Here is a 16,192-nt window from a genome sequence, read left to right on the forward strand (position 1 = left end):
CTGCTCTTTGTACAGCGTAAAATAGACGATTGTTTTTAAAAAAACCTAACAACGGAGGACAGGATGCCGAAAGAAATGTGAACCTGCCTCCTTTATAATATATGAATTGGCGATTTCTTTTCTTTTTTTTTTTTGGCACGGTTCATGTAACTTTCCGACAAATATCAATGTTCTGTGTTGTAGAAGAGTAGCCTTGCATTCAGGAAATGTGCATAAATAATTGCAGAGCAATCTCAGTTCTCGCTAGTCCAGTGCTGCGGGGCCCCTCTTCTGTCTTGTCACGCAACTCACGGCGCGGAGGAGTTGTGTGACAAGAGAGTTGAGGGGCCCGGACTGGACCAAAATATCGCTCGTGAGATGCACGAAATGATTTCAATATAAAGTGTATGGGTTTGATGAAATTCACGGCGACTATACAGGGAAATAAAAGCTTCGTTCGAAAAACAGAGGAAATGTTAAACGAAATACATGCACAAGCACGCCCAAAAAAAAAAAGAAAAAAAAAGGAAGATGGCATTCCAGGACCCCCTCAAGATAATATTATTGAGGAAGTTTATGGCTGTTTTGACCTGTTTACCGTTCAATACATTTTACAGATGTACACAAATTGAGAATAGAATGCAAATACCAGCTCTAAAAATGTTCCTTGTGCCAACGGCATATTGTCACAAATGTGCATATTAAATTATTCATTAAACCTGAATTAAAGCCTCTTCTCCCCTCATAGCCATGATCGGAAGGCTTCTTTCAGCGGCCATATCGTTTTACATGTTTTAGACTCCAATCATTGACTAGCTAGTCTGAGTGCGATGAAGTCGACGACAAAGAAACTCGAGTGTATACAGGAAAATAAAAGCTTGGTTCGAAAAGCAGAGGAAAATGTTATGCAAAACACAAGCACGCAAAAAAAAAAAAAAAAAATGGCAATCCAGGAGCCCCTCAAGGTTCATGGCTGTTTTGACCTGTTTCTTGTTCAATACATTCTACAGATACCAGCTTCAAAAATGTTCCTTGTGGAGTCTAAAACATGTCAAACGATATGCCCGCTGAAAAGAAGCCTTCTATCATGTCTATGAGGATATAAGAGGCTTTTAATTCAGGTTTAATAAATAATTTAATAATGCACATTTGTGACTAGTCTGAGTTCGATGAAGACGACGACAAAGAAACTCCACCGAAATTTTAACGCGGGAGGCCTGTAATATAAATAAGGGATTACTCGCGTGTATTTGTAGTCTTACATAATCAGTTCAGAATTATACATGCTAAAAAAAATGGGGTCCTAATCGGTTCATCACTGGGATCATATCAGTGGATTCCACTCGCACTGACCTCTTGTTTCAGTGTCTGTTACATAAGATTAACTTTAGGAGTTCCTGATAAAACTTTCACTTTCATACTGCTTCTGGCACAACTAACGTTTTTACAGATGAAGGGGGTGGGGGAGGCAAGTCTGAAGACTCCATTGGGACATGTCCGGGGGACATGTAGATAGAGGAGTATAAAATAAATGTTTTGTGGACAAAATGGTGTGCTCCACTTTGAAGGAATTTGAAGTACTGGTCCTGATCAGTTCACCAAATTCCATTGGGAACAAATCAGAGTTCATTCTTGCACCGATCTCTTATCTTAGTATCCCTTATGTAACTTACATTCCTCTGGCGACTTGCGCAAGTGACCACCTTGAGTAACGTTTTTTACTGTTCACAGATGAAGATGGGGTGGGGGGGGGGAGGGGGTTTGTTACTAATCTGACTTTATGGGAAATGTAGATTGAAGAGTAAACTGAATGCTTTGTGTAGAATGTTTTAAAAGGTTTATGAATTTTGTGAATCTTTGAAGACAGAACACAAAATAAAACAGCTGATACAATGGCTGTGCTGTCTGAAAACGTGGAACATTCGTTGGCTCAGTCTCAGCAATGTCCTGGATGATAAGCGCCCTGTTGTTATGTAAGATGATGCCTGAAAATTGTAGAGCAACTAACTTCTTGTTAGTCCAGTGCTGGCCGCTCTTCTGTCTTGTCACGCAACTCACTGCACGGAGGACTTGCGTGACAAGAGAGTAGAAGGGGCCCTGACTGGACCAACTTCTCGCTCGTGAGATGCACGAAATGATTCAAAATGAAGTGTATGGGTTTTAATTAATTTCACGGCGACTATACAGGGAAATAGAAGCTTGGTCCGAAAAGCAGAGGAAAATGTTATGCGAAACACAAGCACGCAAAAAAAAAAAAAAAAAAAAAAAAAAATCAAAAACTAATGGTATTCCAGGACCCCCTCAAGGTAATATTATTGAGGAAGTTCATGGCTGTTTTGACCTGTTTACCGTTCAATAAACTTTACAGATGACAAATTGAGAGTAGAATGTAAACACCAGCTCCAAAAATGTTCCTTGTGCCAAAGGTATATTTGAGTCTAAAACATGTCAAACGATATGCCCGCTGAAAGAAGCCTTCTATCATGGCTATGAGGGGAGAAGAGGCTTTTAATTCAGGTTTAATAAATAATTTAATAATGCACATTTGTGACTAGTCTGAGTTCGATGAGGACGACGACAAAGAAACTCCACCGAAATTTTAACGCGGGAGGCCTGTAATATAAATAAGGGATTACTCGCGTGTATTTGTAGTCTTACATAATCAGTTCAGAATTATACATGCTAAAAAAAATGGGGTCCTAATCAGTTCATCACCGGATTCTTGCACTGACTTCTAATGTCTCAGTGTCTGTTACATAATATTAACTTTAGGAGTTCCTGATATAACTTTCGTTCTTTTTTTTTCTTTCCTGATATAACGTTCATGTTGTTTCTGGCACAAGCAACGTTTTTACAGATGAAGGGGGTGGGGTTGGGGGGTGGGTTGAGGCAAGTCTGAAGACTCCATTGGGACATGTAGATAGAGGAGTATAAAATAAATGTTTTGTGGACAAAATGGTGTGCTCCACTTTGAAGGAATTTGAAGTACTGGTCCTGATCAGTTCACCAAATTCCATTGGGAACAAATCAGAGTTCACTCTTGCAGTGATCTCTTATCTCAGTGTCCCTTATGTAACTTACATGCTTCTGGCGACTGGCGCAAGTGACCACCTTGAGTAACGTTTTTTACTGTTCACAGATGAAGATGGGGGGGTGGGGAAGGGGGTTTGTAACTAATCTGACTTTATGGGAAATGTAGATTGAAGAGTAAACTGAATGCTTTGTGTTGAATGTTTTAAAAGGTTTATGAATTTTGTGAATCTTTGAAGACAGAACACAAAATAAAACAGCTGGTACAATGGCTGTGCTGTCTGGAAACATGGAACATTCCTTGGCTCAGTCTCAGAAATGTCCTGGATGATAAGCGCCCTGTTGTTATGTAAGATGATGCCTGAAAATTGTAGAGCAACTAACTTCTTGTTAGCCAGTGCTGGCCGCTCTACTGTCTTGTCACGCAACTCACGGTACGGAGGACTTGCGTGACAAGAGAGTAGAGGGGCCCGGACTGGACCAACTTCTCGCTCGTGAGATGCACGAAATAATTCAAAATAAAGTGAGTGGGTTTTAATTGATTTCACGGCGACTATACAGGGAAATAAAAGCTTGGTTCGAAAAGCAGAGGAAACTTTTGTGCGAAACACAAGCACGCCAAAACAAAAAAAAACAACAAAAAAAAATTACATTCCAGGACCCCCTCAAGGTAATATTATAGAGGAAGTTTATGGCTGTTTTTACCTGTTTATCGTTCAATAAACTTTACAGATGACAAATTGAGAGTAGAATGCAAACACCAGCTCCAAAAATGTTCCTTGTGCCAAAGGTATATTCGAGTCTAAAACATGTCAAACGATATGCCCGCTGAAAGAAGCCTTCTATCATGGCTATGAGGGGAGAAGAGGCTTTTAATCCAGGTTTAATGTATAATATTATATGCACATTTGTGACTAGTCTGAGTTCGATGAAAACGACGACAAAGAAACTCCACCGAAATTTTAACGCGGGAGGCCTGTAATATAAATAAGGGATTACTCGCGTGTATTTGTAGTCTTACATAATCAGTTCAGAATTATACATGCTAAAAAAAATGGGGTCCTAATCAGTTCATCACTGGGATCATATCAGTGGATTCCACTTGTACTGACCTCTTGTCTCACTGTCTGTTACATAAGATTAACTTTAGGAGTTCCTGATACAACTTTCACTTTCATGCTGCTTCTGGTGCAAGCAACGTTTTTACAGATGAGATGAAGGGGGTGGGGGTGGGGGTGGGGGTGGGGGTGGGTTGAGGCAAGTCTTAAGATTGCATTGGAACATGTAGATAGAGGAGTATAAAATAAATGTTTTGTGGACAAAATGGTGTGCTCCACTTTGAAGGAATTTGAAGTACTGGTCCTGATCAGTTCACCAAATTCCATTGGGAACAAACCAGAGTTTATTCTTGCACTGATCTCTTATCTTAGTGTCCCTTATGTAAGTTACATGCTTCTGGCGACTGGCGCAAGTAAGTAACCACCCTGAGTAACGTTTTTTACTGTTCACAGAGTAAGATGGGGAGTGGGGAGGGGGTTCGTAGCTAATCTGACTTTATGGGAAATGTAGATTGAACTGAGTAAACTGAATGTTTTGTGTAGAATGTTTTAAAAGGTTTATGAATTTTGTGAATCTTTGAAGACAGAACACAAAATAAAACAGCTGATACAATGGCTGTGCTGTCTGAAAACATGGAACATTCCTTGGCTCTGTCTCAGCAATGTCCTGGATGATAAGCGCCCTGTTGTTTATAAGATTATGCCTGAAAATTGTAGAGCAATCTCACTCCTCGCTAGTCCAGTGCTGGCCCCTCTACTGTCTTGTCACGCAACTCACGGCACGGAGGACTTGCGTGACAAGAGAGTGGAGGTCGAGGTGCCCGGACTGGACTAACTTCTCGCTCGTGAGATGCACGAAATAATTCAAAATAAAGTGTATGGGTTTTAATTGATTTCACAGCGACTATACAGGGAAATAAAAGCTTGGTCCGAAAAGCAGAGGAAAATGTTATGCGAAACGGCAAGCACGCAAAAAAACAAAAAACACAAAATCAAAAACGAATGGTATTCCAGGACCCCCTCAAGGTAATATTATTGATATTATTGAAGAAGTTCAAGGCTGTTTTGACCTGTTTACCGTTCAATAAACTTTACAGATGACAAATTGAGAGTAGAATGCAAACACCAGCTCCAAAAATGTTCCTTGTGCCAAAGGTATATTTGAGTCTAAAACATGTCAAACGATATGCCCGCTGAAAGAAGCCTTCTATCATAGCTATGAGGGGATAAGAGGCTTTTAATCCAGGTTTAATGTATAATATTGTATGCACATTTGTGACTAGTCTGAGTTCGATGAAGACGACGACAAAGAAACTCCACCGAAATTTTAACGCGGGAGGCCTGTAATATAAATAAGGGATTACTCGCGTGTATTTGTAGTCTTACATAATCAGTTCAGAATTATACATGCTAAAAAAAATGGGGTCCTAATCAGTTCATCACTGGGATCATATCAGTGGATTCCACTCGCACTAAAATACTGGTCCTGATCAGTTCACCAAATTCCATTGGGAAAAAATCAGAGTTCATTCTTGCACTGATCTCTTATCTCAGTGTCCCTTATGTAACTTACATGCTTCTGGCGACTGGCGCAAACTTGTAATTAACCACCCCGAGTAACGTTTTTTACTGTTCACAGATGAAGATGGGGGGTGGGGGAGGGGGTTTGTTACTAATATGACTTTATGTGAAATGTAGATTGAAGTGTAAACTGAATGCTTTGTGTAGAGTGTTTTAAAAGGTTTATGGATTTTGTGAATCTTTTTAGACAGAACGCAAAATAAAACAGCTGATACAATGGCTGTGCTGTCTAAAAACATGGAACATTCCTTGGCTCAGTCTCAGCAATGTCCTGGTATGGTTTTTAAAGGCCCTGTTGTTATGTAAGATAATGCCTGCAGAAACTAACGACTTCCTAAAGTAAAGTTCTTTAAGCGTAAAATTGCATAATATACTTACTCCACGTTTTTATTTCAAAATACATTTGAAAACAAATTGACAAACAGCCAAACAGCTAGAGTCAAATTTTAATAGAGGGATCAGGCCATGAAGAGTTTTAACCATATTCCGAGTTTATGCAATTGTTAATACAACAATACAGGTCTTTTTGCGGCTTAAGCAAGATGACCGCAGGCCTTTTTCAGCTTTATATAACGAAGAAAAGGAAAGGCCATACAAACAGGTTCCAAAAACGTGAGTTGGAGATCACGGTTTCCTGTCAGACAAAACATAGAGGCAAAACACGCGCGCAGACTGCATCCGCTGTACAAATTGATCGAATCAACACCCTATCGATATCATATAAATCAGTTTGCGTGATGCCCTGCACGCAGATGTGAGTCAGTTTCCTTCGAAGTCGATAGCAGTCGCAGAAGGGGCTTTTTCGCAAATTTACATTGGCATCAGTTTCAAGAGGATTCGTGGTGAGAGAATTTATTGTTAAATTGCTAAATTCTAACCAGAAAATGGGAACATTTCCAATGTAGTAAGCTTAAATTTATGAGAATTTTCAGGAACATACAGACCAAGGATTTCAAAGCGCAGCTGTCAATTTGCTTCGAGAATTTTTTATCCTTGGGCATAAATTGTCGTTTTCTTATTCTTAGCATTCGTTTTTGAGAGTTACCAGCTTTAATAACTGTTCGTAAGCCTTCCAGACATCCGTTTTTGGGGTGATGACGACTTATTAGGAGGAATTTTATCGGCGATCTCGTTCAAACACAAACTTCCTTGGCCTCAGCTGTATTGATTTCTTGCTCGTAACTGCATGGCTTATAAAAAGATTATTTAATTAATAGATCGCCTTGACTACATTGAATCGTGTTTAAGTTTATAAATTTATGTGCGGTGTCCCAATATGCATGTCTCATAGGCGAGTTATATGCTCAACTCCTTAGCTCAATGCGAAATGTTTGTGACTGTTGTTTGTTTTTTGTCAGGAATATATGGGCCCGGGTATATGGGCAATATGATCGCAGGCAAATCGCGACAGATATCGGTGATTTCAAATGGTGGTTGAAGTTATGAGCGTGTATAGCTTGAGTTTGTCGCTGGCTTAGCTGAGAATTGGAAATCAGTTGTTGGCAAATGCCGTGTTGACTATTCACAAAAACACCTGTGTACCGGATGTGGTAATTCCGCTCCTTCCACACTTAGCCACTCACATTGAACTTACCTTCGGTTAGCAGCCAAATCAACAAAATGCACAAATTTGTTTGAGTGAAATTTGTACTTCAAAGGTTTGCGTAAAGGAAATGCTCTCGAACTTTGACTTAAAAGGACACTGTGGATAGTTTGAGCCTAATTACGCGGGATGCCCTTAGGGCAGCAACAACGCAAATGACATACAGCACACAGCTGTATACTGTAGGTTTGTAAGTTTTTGTTTTTCATCGCATCCCAGAGCATGTGTCTTAAAGAAAAATTCGAATAATGTGGTTAGTCAACTGGTGTGATGCTGCATCATTTGTGAGTGCAAACAAATGTTTTATCAACAGTGACGTTTCGTGCGTTAGCCGGTCATCAGTGCTCAGATTCGTTTTGGGGAAGGGCTAACGGTCAAATGTCAGCACTCAAACCTCTCCCTCCTGTGGCCAAATCAGCTTATCAACTCTGTTGATGAAAACAAACATTTGTTTGATTAAACAAGAAGTTCCGCTATAAAAGGGCCACCCCCTCCTTCATCTCACACCTTTGTGGGCGTGATATGTAAATTTAGGCGACATTTAGACAATTAATCGTGGCAACTTGTTGTCTCAAGCATCCTCTGAAAAAATATGCTTCAAAATTTCATAATATCACCGCATCGATATAAGATATCAAGGTCTAATTTCTTCAACAGGGTTTATTCTGAAAATAAGCCAATTTTACCAGTAAGGGTCATAAAAAAAGAAACATGTTGTTTGTCAGTTGTTTACCGTCTCATGGTTGATTGACAACTGAAGGTGAGAATGGCCAGGCCAGGCCCCTTTTATACCGGAACTTCCTGTTGAAAGGCTGACTTAATTAAATAGTCTGAGAAAAACAAGAGACAACATTATTATTTAAATTTCTGACTCTGCACGCGCAAAACCAGCAAAAAGGTGATGACGCAGGCATGGATGTGATGACATGGCACACTAAGCACAACATCTGACACAGCATATGCGCATATTTAACTGTCTAGTGTATCTCAAAGATAGTAATGTTGTGGCACATTTCGTTGATTCTGACATCACCTATCATTGGTAACTATAACAATGGTGTATCCAAGTCAGTGCGGATTATTTTAGCTTCTGGTGTTAAAGGATAAAAGTATGTCAGTTGACTGCCATGTTTATAAGACATTGATCTTTTATATACTAAAAGAAATTATTCGTGAATGTGAAAACAATAATTTATTATTAGCAGTAAAAATATACAACTAAATACAGGGCAAAAAAACCAACACCCCTTTGGTCTAAAATAGTTAAAATCACTCATTATGGAGTAAAATACACTAGTAACCAATTCAAAATTTTCCAAGAAACGAAGTTTAACTTGAAAGTAAAGTTTTGATGAAATTTGATCCTCGCGACACATGGGTGAATTTTTATGCAAGATTACGCAGTTGTCACGTTTCATCAATGAAAATAGAAAGAAAAACAGACAAAAAGCTTTCTTAAATGTAAAATTTATTCAGATAAGTCTTTGTTTACCCCTAAGAAAGAAACGCATATAACTCTTAATAGTTTGAGATGAGAGATGCGCAAGCGATAAGAAGAAACTACAAGTCCATTTTGAAGCGAATTTATTGACCCGCGCAGAGCACTTTTTACAAAATTTTCACAAAAACTGTTCAGAATATGAAGAATCAGTCAATTGGAATAGTATTTCAGTACAAATTAATTCACAATCAAACCTGTAATTTTTAGTGAGTTGAATTCCCAGAAGTACTCCAGAATTATGCAGAAAGTCTGTCGCTTGAATAATGATTTGAGATGTCTGCTAACTGGTTGGCTGGATAAAACGACAATTTGTCCTTCAAGCACAATTTCTTCATCATTATTTCTCGGATTTCGGCACTGTTGAAACTGTTGAGTATTCCTTAGTAGTTCTTCTTTCGATTTACTGTTTGGTTTTGGCCGGCATGCCACCTTTTTCGTCGAAAATATTTGTGCGAAAACAAAGCACTGAGCAAAGTTCTCGTGTTTTATTTGAGTTGTTCGTGGTGTAGTGCATTCTGGTTAAATGCAATGCATTCTGGTAAAAAGTGATGAATTTGAAAATTTGTCGCAGTCTACATACATACTTTTCATTTAATCTTTTTCTTGAATCCAGATTATGTTGCTGCTCACTCACTGCGCTTGCTCCGCAGCAATAAGGAAAACAAAGAGTGTCACGGTAGTTTTAATTCGGTTAACACGACTTAACATGCAACATGCTAAACTTTAATGTTCTAAGCAGTGTGTTACATGTAAATGACAGGCTAACTGAATGTAAATCGTGAAGGAAAATGATTTTTAAAGTAATAATTAAGTCATTAGAAACAGAGCATTCCTGAAGGCCTGATTGTTAAAACTATAGTTTAGGTATGTGTAATTTTCCCTGCACGTTGTCACTGTGTTTTCCTTGCTATTCAAAGCAATCGATTGGCTTGTTAGTGTATGTTTTGACACAGTTAATGTGCCATTTTGCTCACTTGTGTGCCATTTTGCACAGTGCTTTTGTTTTTCAACCATTAACACTCTGCTGCTCCGTTGTCTTACCGTGTGGTATGAGACAAAAGAAAATTTTAATGAGGCGTGTAACATGACATGGTTCTAGCACATGTTAAAGGATTTTTATTTTTTTTAGCATGTTAAAATAGCATGCCCATGTTTGTCCTGTTGAGGGTCACATTTTGAGTGTTTTGCCTAAATTCTGTTAATTTGGAGATGCACCTTGTGACTGATGGGTGGACAACCTTTTTTGTCTGACTTTTATAATGTGAAATCAGTACTCTTATTTCTATTACCAGATCTGACCTTCTCTTTGGAGTTAAATTGAAATTATTGCTGTTCATGAAATTTCCTTTCCTTTAAGTTAAATTTTACACATTTGACTCCTCAGTTACAGTATGTGATGGCTGAAGAGAAACCAAGAAAAGCACTTCACTGGTTCCGTAAAAATCTCCGACTCCATGATAACCCTGCCTTGTGTGAGGCAGTCAAAGGAAGTGATGACCTGTACGCTCTGTACATCCTGCCGCCATTTATCCCTGATCCAAACATCTCTGCAAATCGATGGAATTTTTTGATTGAATGCTTAGAAGATTTGGATAATAGTTTGAGAGGGATTGGCTCTCAGCTTCTTGTCGTGCAGGGGTACCCAGCTCAAGTTATACCAAAGCTGCTGAAGAATTTACATGTCACCAAGCTAACATTTGAAAGGGAAAGCGAGCCATTTAGTAAACAGCGAGATGCTGTCATCACTCATCTTGCAGAGAGCGTTGGTGTAGAGGTAGTTTCTTGTACCTCACACACGCTGTACAATGTCGAGCAGGTCATCAAGGCAAACAACAACGAGGCACCAGTGCTTTTTGACGACTTTCTTGATGTTGTCTCCACAATTGGTCTACCAGAATCTCCCACAGCAACAGTGAATCATGATATGCTATCTTCTCTGTTGAACGAAGGGAACTTGTTCCAGGACTGCCATGTACCATCCGTTGAGGATCTTGGAATTGACAAGTCCAAGGTCACATGCAAAGAAACATGGCGTGGTGGAGAGACTGAGGCCTTGAGAAATCTAGACACTTTGCTTCAAGAGGTATTTTTATTAAATAACCTGTAATTTACAGGCTTATGTCATAAATGTTTGTCATTCTTGAGAATTAGTGGCCCGTGACATATTACTGGGTTCATTAGGGGAGCAGGGATGGCACAGTGGTGAGAGCACTCGCCTCCCACCAATGTGGCCCGGACTCAGTGTCATATGTGGGTTGATTTTGTTGTTGGTTCTTGTCCTTGCTCCGAGAGGTTTTTCTCTGGGTACTCCAGTTTTCCCCTCTTCTAAAAAACCAACACTTCTAAATTCTTATTTGATCTGGAAAGTGTCCCCAATTATTGTTCTACGCTAAATATATACATTGACACTTAAATGACGTGATTTATTATTATTTATTTTATACGCTGTAAGTAGACGGCCTCTACCGTTGCCTTGAATTTTCGCCCAAGTAAGTCAGATTTAGGGACAGATTCAGGAAATTTTAAAAACAGGGGGCTAATTGGTAGTTGTCTTATGAATGCAACCTTGTACCCTAAGTGCGGAAACCTAGGGTTGTGAGGGCTTTCCCCCTGGCCTCCCACCTCCCCAAGAAAATTAAAACTAAAAAGAACAATAATTCTTGTGCAGTTCTGGAAAATATCCATACTCCCACTCACAGAGGGCTTTTGTTTTGCACCCCCCTCTCCCCAGGAAATTCCAGTTTAGCTTGATACTTTGCTTCTAAAATTTTGGCCTCTAAGACCCCCCTCCCCCTAGGAATTTCCAAATAATGACCTTCCTCGGGGTGGGTATGGATTTTTTCTGGAACTGCACATACGAACAAAACTGTTATTAAACACGTTTGTGGACACATTCCAGTTGTATTTTGAATAGTTTCACTCAGAGAACTAAGGGAACCGACCATAACAAGTTTGTTCGAAGAGGACCCACCTTGTCGGGGATAGAGGGGGGGGGGGGGGGGGTTATCGAAGAAATTTGAGTTGAAGCAGATTTATTTAGGTAGTAAGAGTCATCGTTGCTAGATAAACAAGAAAAGTGAGATTTGAATCTCGCTGTCATTTTTGACTGCTGGATAGAGGGGTGGCTATGCAATAGAGACACCATCTTTTGAGGTTGAGGAAGGGGGGTGCAGGCAGAGGCCACCATCTATTTTGTGGTTTCATGGGTCCGGTTCGAGTATATTAGTTTTGGCTACTTTCCAAAGCAGAATTATAAAGGATTTTGTTACTGGTACAGTTCAAGAGGAAGATGGTTGTTGTTAATAATTTTTTTTTTTCAGTACTGTTTTTCTGTAACCTGTTTCATGTGACTCTTGAATACCAATTTCTTGTTTTAAATGATTGTGAATTTTTAGATGGTTGATAGTGACTTTCAAGAGGAGTCTGCAAGTGAAGCATTCCTGCATGGTTCCAAGAACAAGTTGAGCCCATACCTACGATTTGGATGCCTCTCTCCAAGGACATTTTACCATGCTTTGTCAGAAACATACCAAAATGTATGTGTAACGGGTCTTCTTGACAGTTGTGATTTCATTTATTTTTAGTTGCCAGTTTGTTGTTTATCATTAATAATAATATTACCCCGTCATTTAAGATTTAATGGGGACCTGTTACTCAGTTCCAATAATTTACTTGGCTGGAAAACTAACGGCCGGTATTTTATGTACACTATCGTCCTTAACAGAAACTACATTTTTATTGAATATTTTGAAAGCTGAATTTTTAAATCTTCAGAATTTTATGGAACACATTTTGCATGTTTGCACTGAAGAGTTACCACCTCTGTCATTGAAAAAATACTTATCAGGCTTGGCATGTTTAATATCCAGGATTTCAACAAATGGGACTGACAGAACACAAAAAAATGTCCAAGCATATTCCACTGTAGACTGAGCACTGCAAATGGTAGAGAATCCGAAATAGTAATCGGGAGGTCTTAGATTCGACTCCTGATAGGAGCACTCGGATTTCCTTTTTCCGAGTATGCCTGTGTCACTCACTGGACAATACATCATTCTCATTAACTATTGAAATGTGTTTCTTAATCTTGGAAAAGTTAAAATGTTTTTGCTTTCAAATTTATCAAAAATTGAATTTTTGGTCATAAATTTTGTGGATTTAAAATAGTTTTTCAGGTCCAAAATATTTTCAGAAGTCTGAGAAATGGATGCTTGGCCTCTGAAATCCATGTTCATTTTCAGACCTGGTTTCTAGAATCCTTACCTGTTCCTTTAAAATCCAGACTTTCAGACCAAAATGGCTAAAATCTTTACTCTATTTTGGACCAAAACAGTTAAGAAACCATACCCTTTGGGGCCACACAAACCTATAGCCTATATAGGGGAGACCCCCCTCTTGGTGTGAAGGGGTACCATTTAGGTAACATTTTGGTAAGTGAAATGGTAATGGTTTGACCCTCTAGGTAGAGCCGCCTCGCAGTTTCCCTCAGACCCCCCCCCTCCCCCCCCCCCCCCCCCTGCAATTCACTGCCAAGTTTTGAATGTTTTTTGGCGTCATTTAATGGTCTATCAGAGTAAAGGCCATAGAAAACTGCTGTCAACTTGCCTCGCAATTTTGTTGCAACACCAGGTGCACGAATTGTTGCATAGTGTAACACGCCCTGAAATTGACATGTCTTACAAATTATTTTTGCTGTTCCTGAGAAGTAGAGGTTGGTTCTACTTCATGCTACGGTGACTGCAACAAAAACATTGCTAGGCATGTTCATTTCAAAGCATGTTACACAAGGCAACAATCTGTGTAACTTAAGTCACAATGGTGCAACAAAACTGCGAGACAAGTTGCAAGTCAGAAGAATTGCCTACAGTAGTGTAATGCACTTAAGTTGGCAGTGACGCAAAACAGCTAACATTAGGTAACAGTCCATGGGCTCATGTTTTCAATAGTTTATTGTGGGAAGGATTTTAGCATATGGGATTTGGGGGATTATATTAATTTTGTGGGGGGCGGGGGGAGGTGTTAAATTTGGGATTTTACAGTATGGTAAATTTCTGTCTGTTTGAAATGTTTTTATTTTTTCCCATCTTTTAGACAAAGCAGTATAATCCTCCATTGTCACTTTTCCACTCACTACTTTGGAGAGATTTTTATTTTGTGCTTGGCAGCAATAATCCCACTTTAAACCAAGTGGAGAATAACCCACTTTGTCTGCAAATCAACTGGGAAGACAATGCTACTGCCGTGGAAAAATGGAAAATGGTAAGTGTATGTGGAAGTGGAAAAAGTAAGCCCTAACTGTGATCAGCATCAAATTTCTCCTCGTAATATTAGTGCTTATTCAACCCCTGAGGTCATGAGAATTAAGGATATGATAACCCAAGGTAGGTCTTGGTATTTTAATAACCCCCCCCCCCCCCCCAACCCCCCAGGACATGTACGGTACAGTATGGTGACAAATTGGAGAATTTGTTATTTGATGTTAGGGGTTAAAGGGTTAACAGCCCCGAAAGTTTTGAAGAAACCCATGATAACAAAGTGAAATACTTTTCGCAAAAAGCACTACAGTAACTTTTAGTTCAAGAAAGTACACGGAAAAAGTGAACTCATTATGTCTACGAGATACACAAGTATACGTATTAGTGTTGCAGAATAAATGATTGCTTGTTCTTGCTGTTGTTATTTACAATCCATTGGATCCTCGACATCTCAAAATTTACTTTGGGCAGTTCAAGGCCCCTAAAATAATGTCAAATTTTGGGGATGTCCATCTGTGCAGGTTTCAAATTTTTAGAGATTTCGGTGTGAGCGAAATTTAGGTTTCACCAGGCACACTCGACTTTCATGGTCGGTGCAATGCTTTCATGACCACAGTGCATTATATATAGACTGTGATAAAGGGTCATTTGATGTGCATGAGATTGTTACTGTATTATTAGTATTACTACATTAAATAGTATAATTGTTGTTTTAATTAATGATTGTAAAAAATACATGTCCATTTATTAACTGCTTTGTGATTCTTCTCCTTCTGTATGGTAATCCTAATATGCAATAAATTATGTTATCCTTATAGGGCCAAACAGGCTTCCCATTCATTGATGCCATTATGCATCAGTTGCGCATGGAGGGATGGATTCCAGATATAGCCCGACAAATTGTTGGTACTTTTCTTACACGAGGGTGTATGTGGATCAGCTGGGAGCATGGCTTTAAGGTAAAATCACTCAGTGGATTATATTGCATAAACAGCAGGAATTTCTCTCTGTTCAGTTCTAATTAACAATTAGATTATGAGCTCGAGATTTCTATCGCGTGATAGCTGATGAGGGCGCAGCCCGAATCAGCTATCACGCATAGAAATGGAGAGCGAATAATCTAATTGTTTTAGTATAAATCTACTAGTCGGTCAAAACTAAACAAGTAAATTATCTATTTCCTCATCGCAGACACTTCGAAAATGCGAAGAGGCAGGCGCCATTTTGTTGAAAATCGCTACTCACTATCTATCACAGAATAGATAGCGAGTAGCGTAGCCAATCAGAGAACGGCATTCGTGATAGAACACTAGTAGATTTATACTAAAACCTGTTAGAACAATGTGATGACTGCTTTGATCATCCATTCAAATCCCCATTTCAGTCCTTGTTATTTCTTCACTACATTCTTACTTTGACAAAGTGACTAATGTATACAGAGTGTATGATTGATCCTGCTGATCAATAAAGGTTTCATGTTGATAGGTGTTTGGAGAGCTACAGTTAGATGCCGAGTGGAGCGTGGATGCAGGTAGTTGGCTGTCAATTTCTGGAAACACTTTTCATCAACAAAGCTTGCCCTTCTTCTGCCCAGTAGAAACTGCAAAGAAGATAGATCCAATGGGAGAATACACAAGGTAAACCCCTGTGCACTAATATAAAATTGCAAATATGTGTCATTACAAGTCACCTTTTTTTGAAATATTTTTATATGAACTGAACATGTACAGCATAATCAAGGGCATCCCCACACCAGAAACAGCTACTCAATTGCCAGATACATAGTTAGCGGCCATTATGGGACTTGACACACTGACTCAAAAATTGGAATGACATAATTACATAACCAAAAGGTTCAACCCCACCAGGGAAGAACTAAACGTGATTGACAAGCTCTAATTAAAATTTAAATCAAATTAACCATGACTCACAGATACTCATTTCCACTACAGGAAATACGTGCCTGAAGTGAAAGGGCTGCCAACAGAATACGTGTTTGAGCCATGGAAAGCTCCTGAATCTGTGCAACAAGCTGCTGGATGTTTGGTGGGTAAGGACTATCCACTACCACTTGTTGACTACAAACAGCAGAGGACTGTATGTGTACAGAGGCTAAAGGAGCTGGCTCAGAGTGTTGGTGCTTACAATGCAGGTGAATATTAAGTTTAATATCGATAGTTCAACA

General features: G+C 39.2%; 1 protein-coding gene across 2 annotated transcripts in view; it reads left to right on the forward strand.

Moving 5' to 3' along the window:
* Positions 1-16,192, forward strand: part of LOC146485819 (uncharacterized) — a 63,474-nt gene that overhangs the window by 23,112 nt on the left and 24,170 nt on the right. Inside the window, exons 1-7 of one of the 2 annotated variants that reach the window (XM_085103173.1) lie at positions 6,358-6,490; positions 10,137-10,835; positions 12,148-12,288; positions 13,844-14,011; positions 14,826-14,966; positions 15,493-15,644; positions 15,960-16,159. In XM_085103173.1, coding sequence (XP_084959299.1) covers positions 10,149-10,835; positions 12,148-12,288; positions 13,844-14,011; positions 14,826-14,966; positions 15,493-15,644; positions 15,960-16,159 — 1,489 coding nt within the window. In that variant the 5' untranslated portion in view covers positions 6,358-6,490; positions 10,137-10,148. Of the gene's footprint in view, positions 1-6,357; positions 6,491-10,136; positions 10,836-12,147; positions 12,289-13,843; positions 14,012-14,825; positions 14,967-15,492; positions 15,645-15,959; positions 16,160-16,192 lie in introns of those variants that run through there. The other variant, XM_085103174.1, reaches the window with a different exon arrangement.

Source organism: Pavona decussata, unplaced genomic scaffold (genome assembly GCF_977016875.1).
Source record: "Pavona decussata unplaced genomic scaffold, jaPavDecu1.1 SCAFFOLD_25, whole genome shotgun sequence".
In the NCBI taxonomy this organism is placed as follows: Eukaryota; Metazoa; Cnidaria; class Anthozoa; order Scleractinia; family Agariciidae; genus Pavona; species Pavona decussata.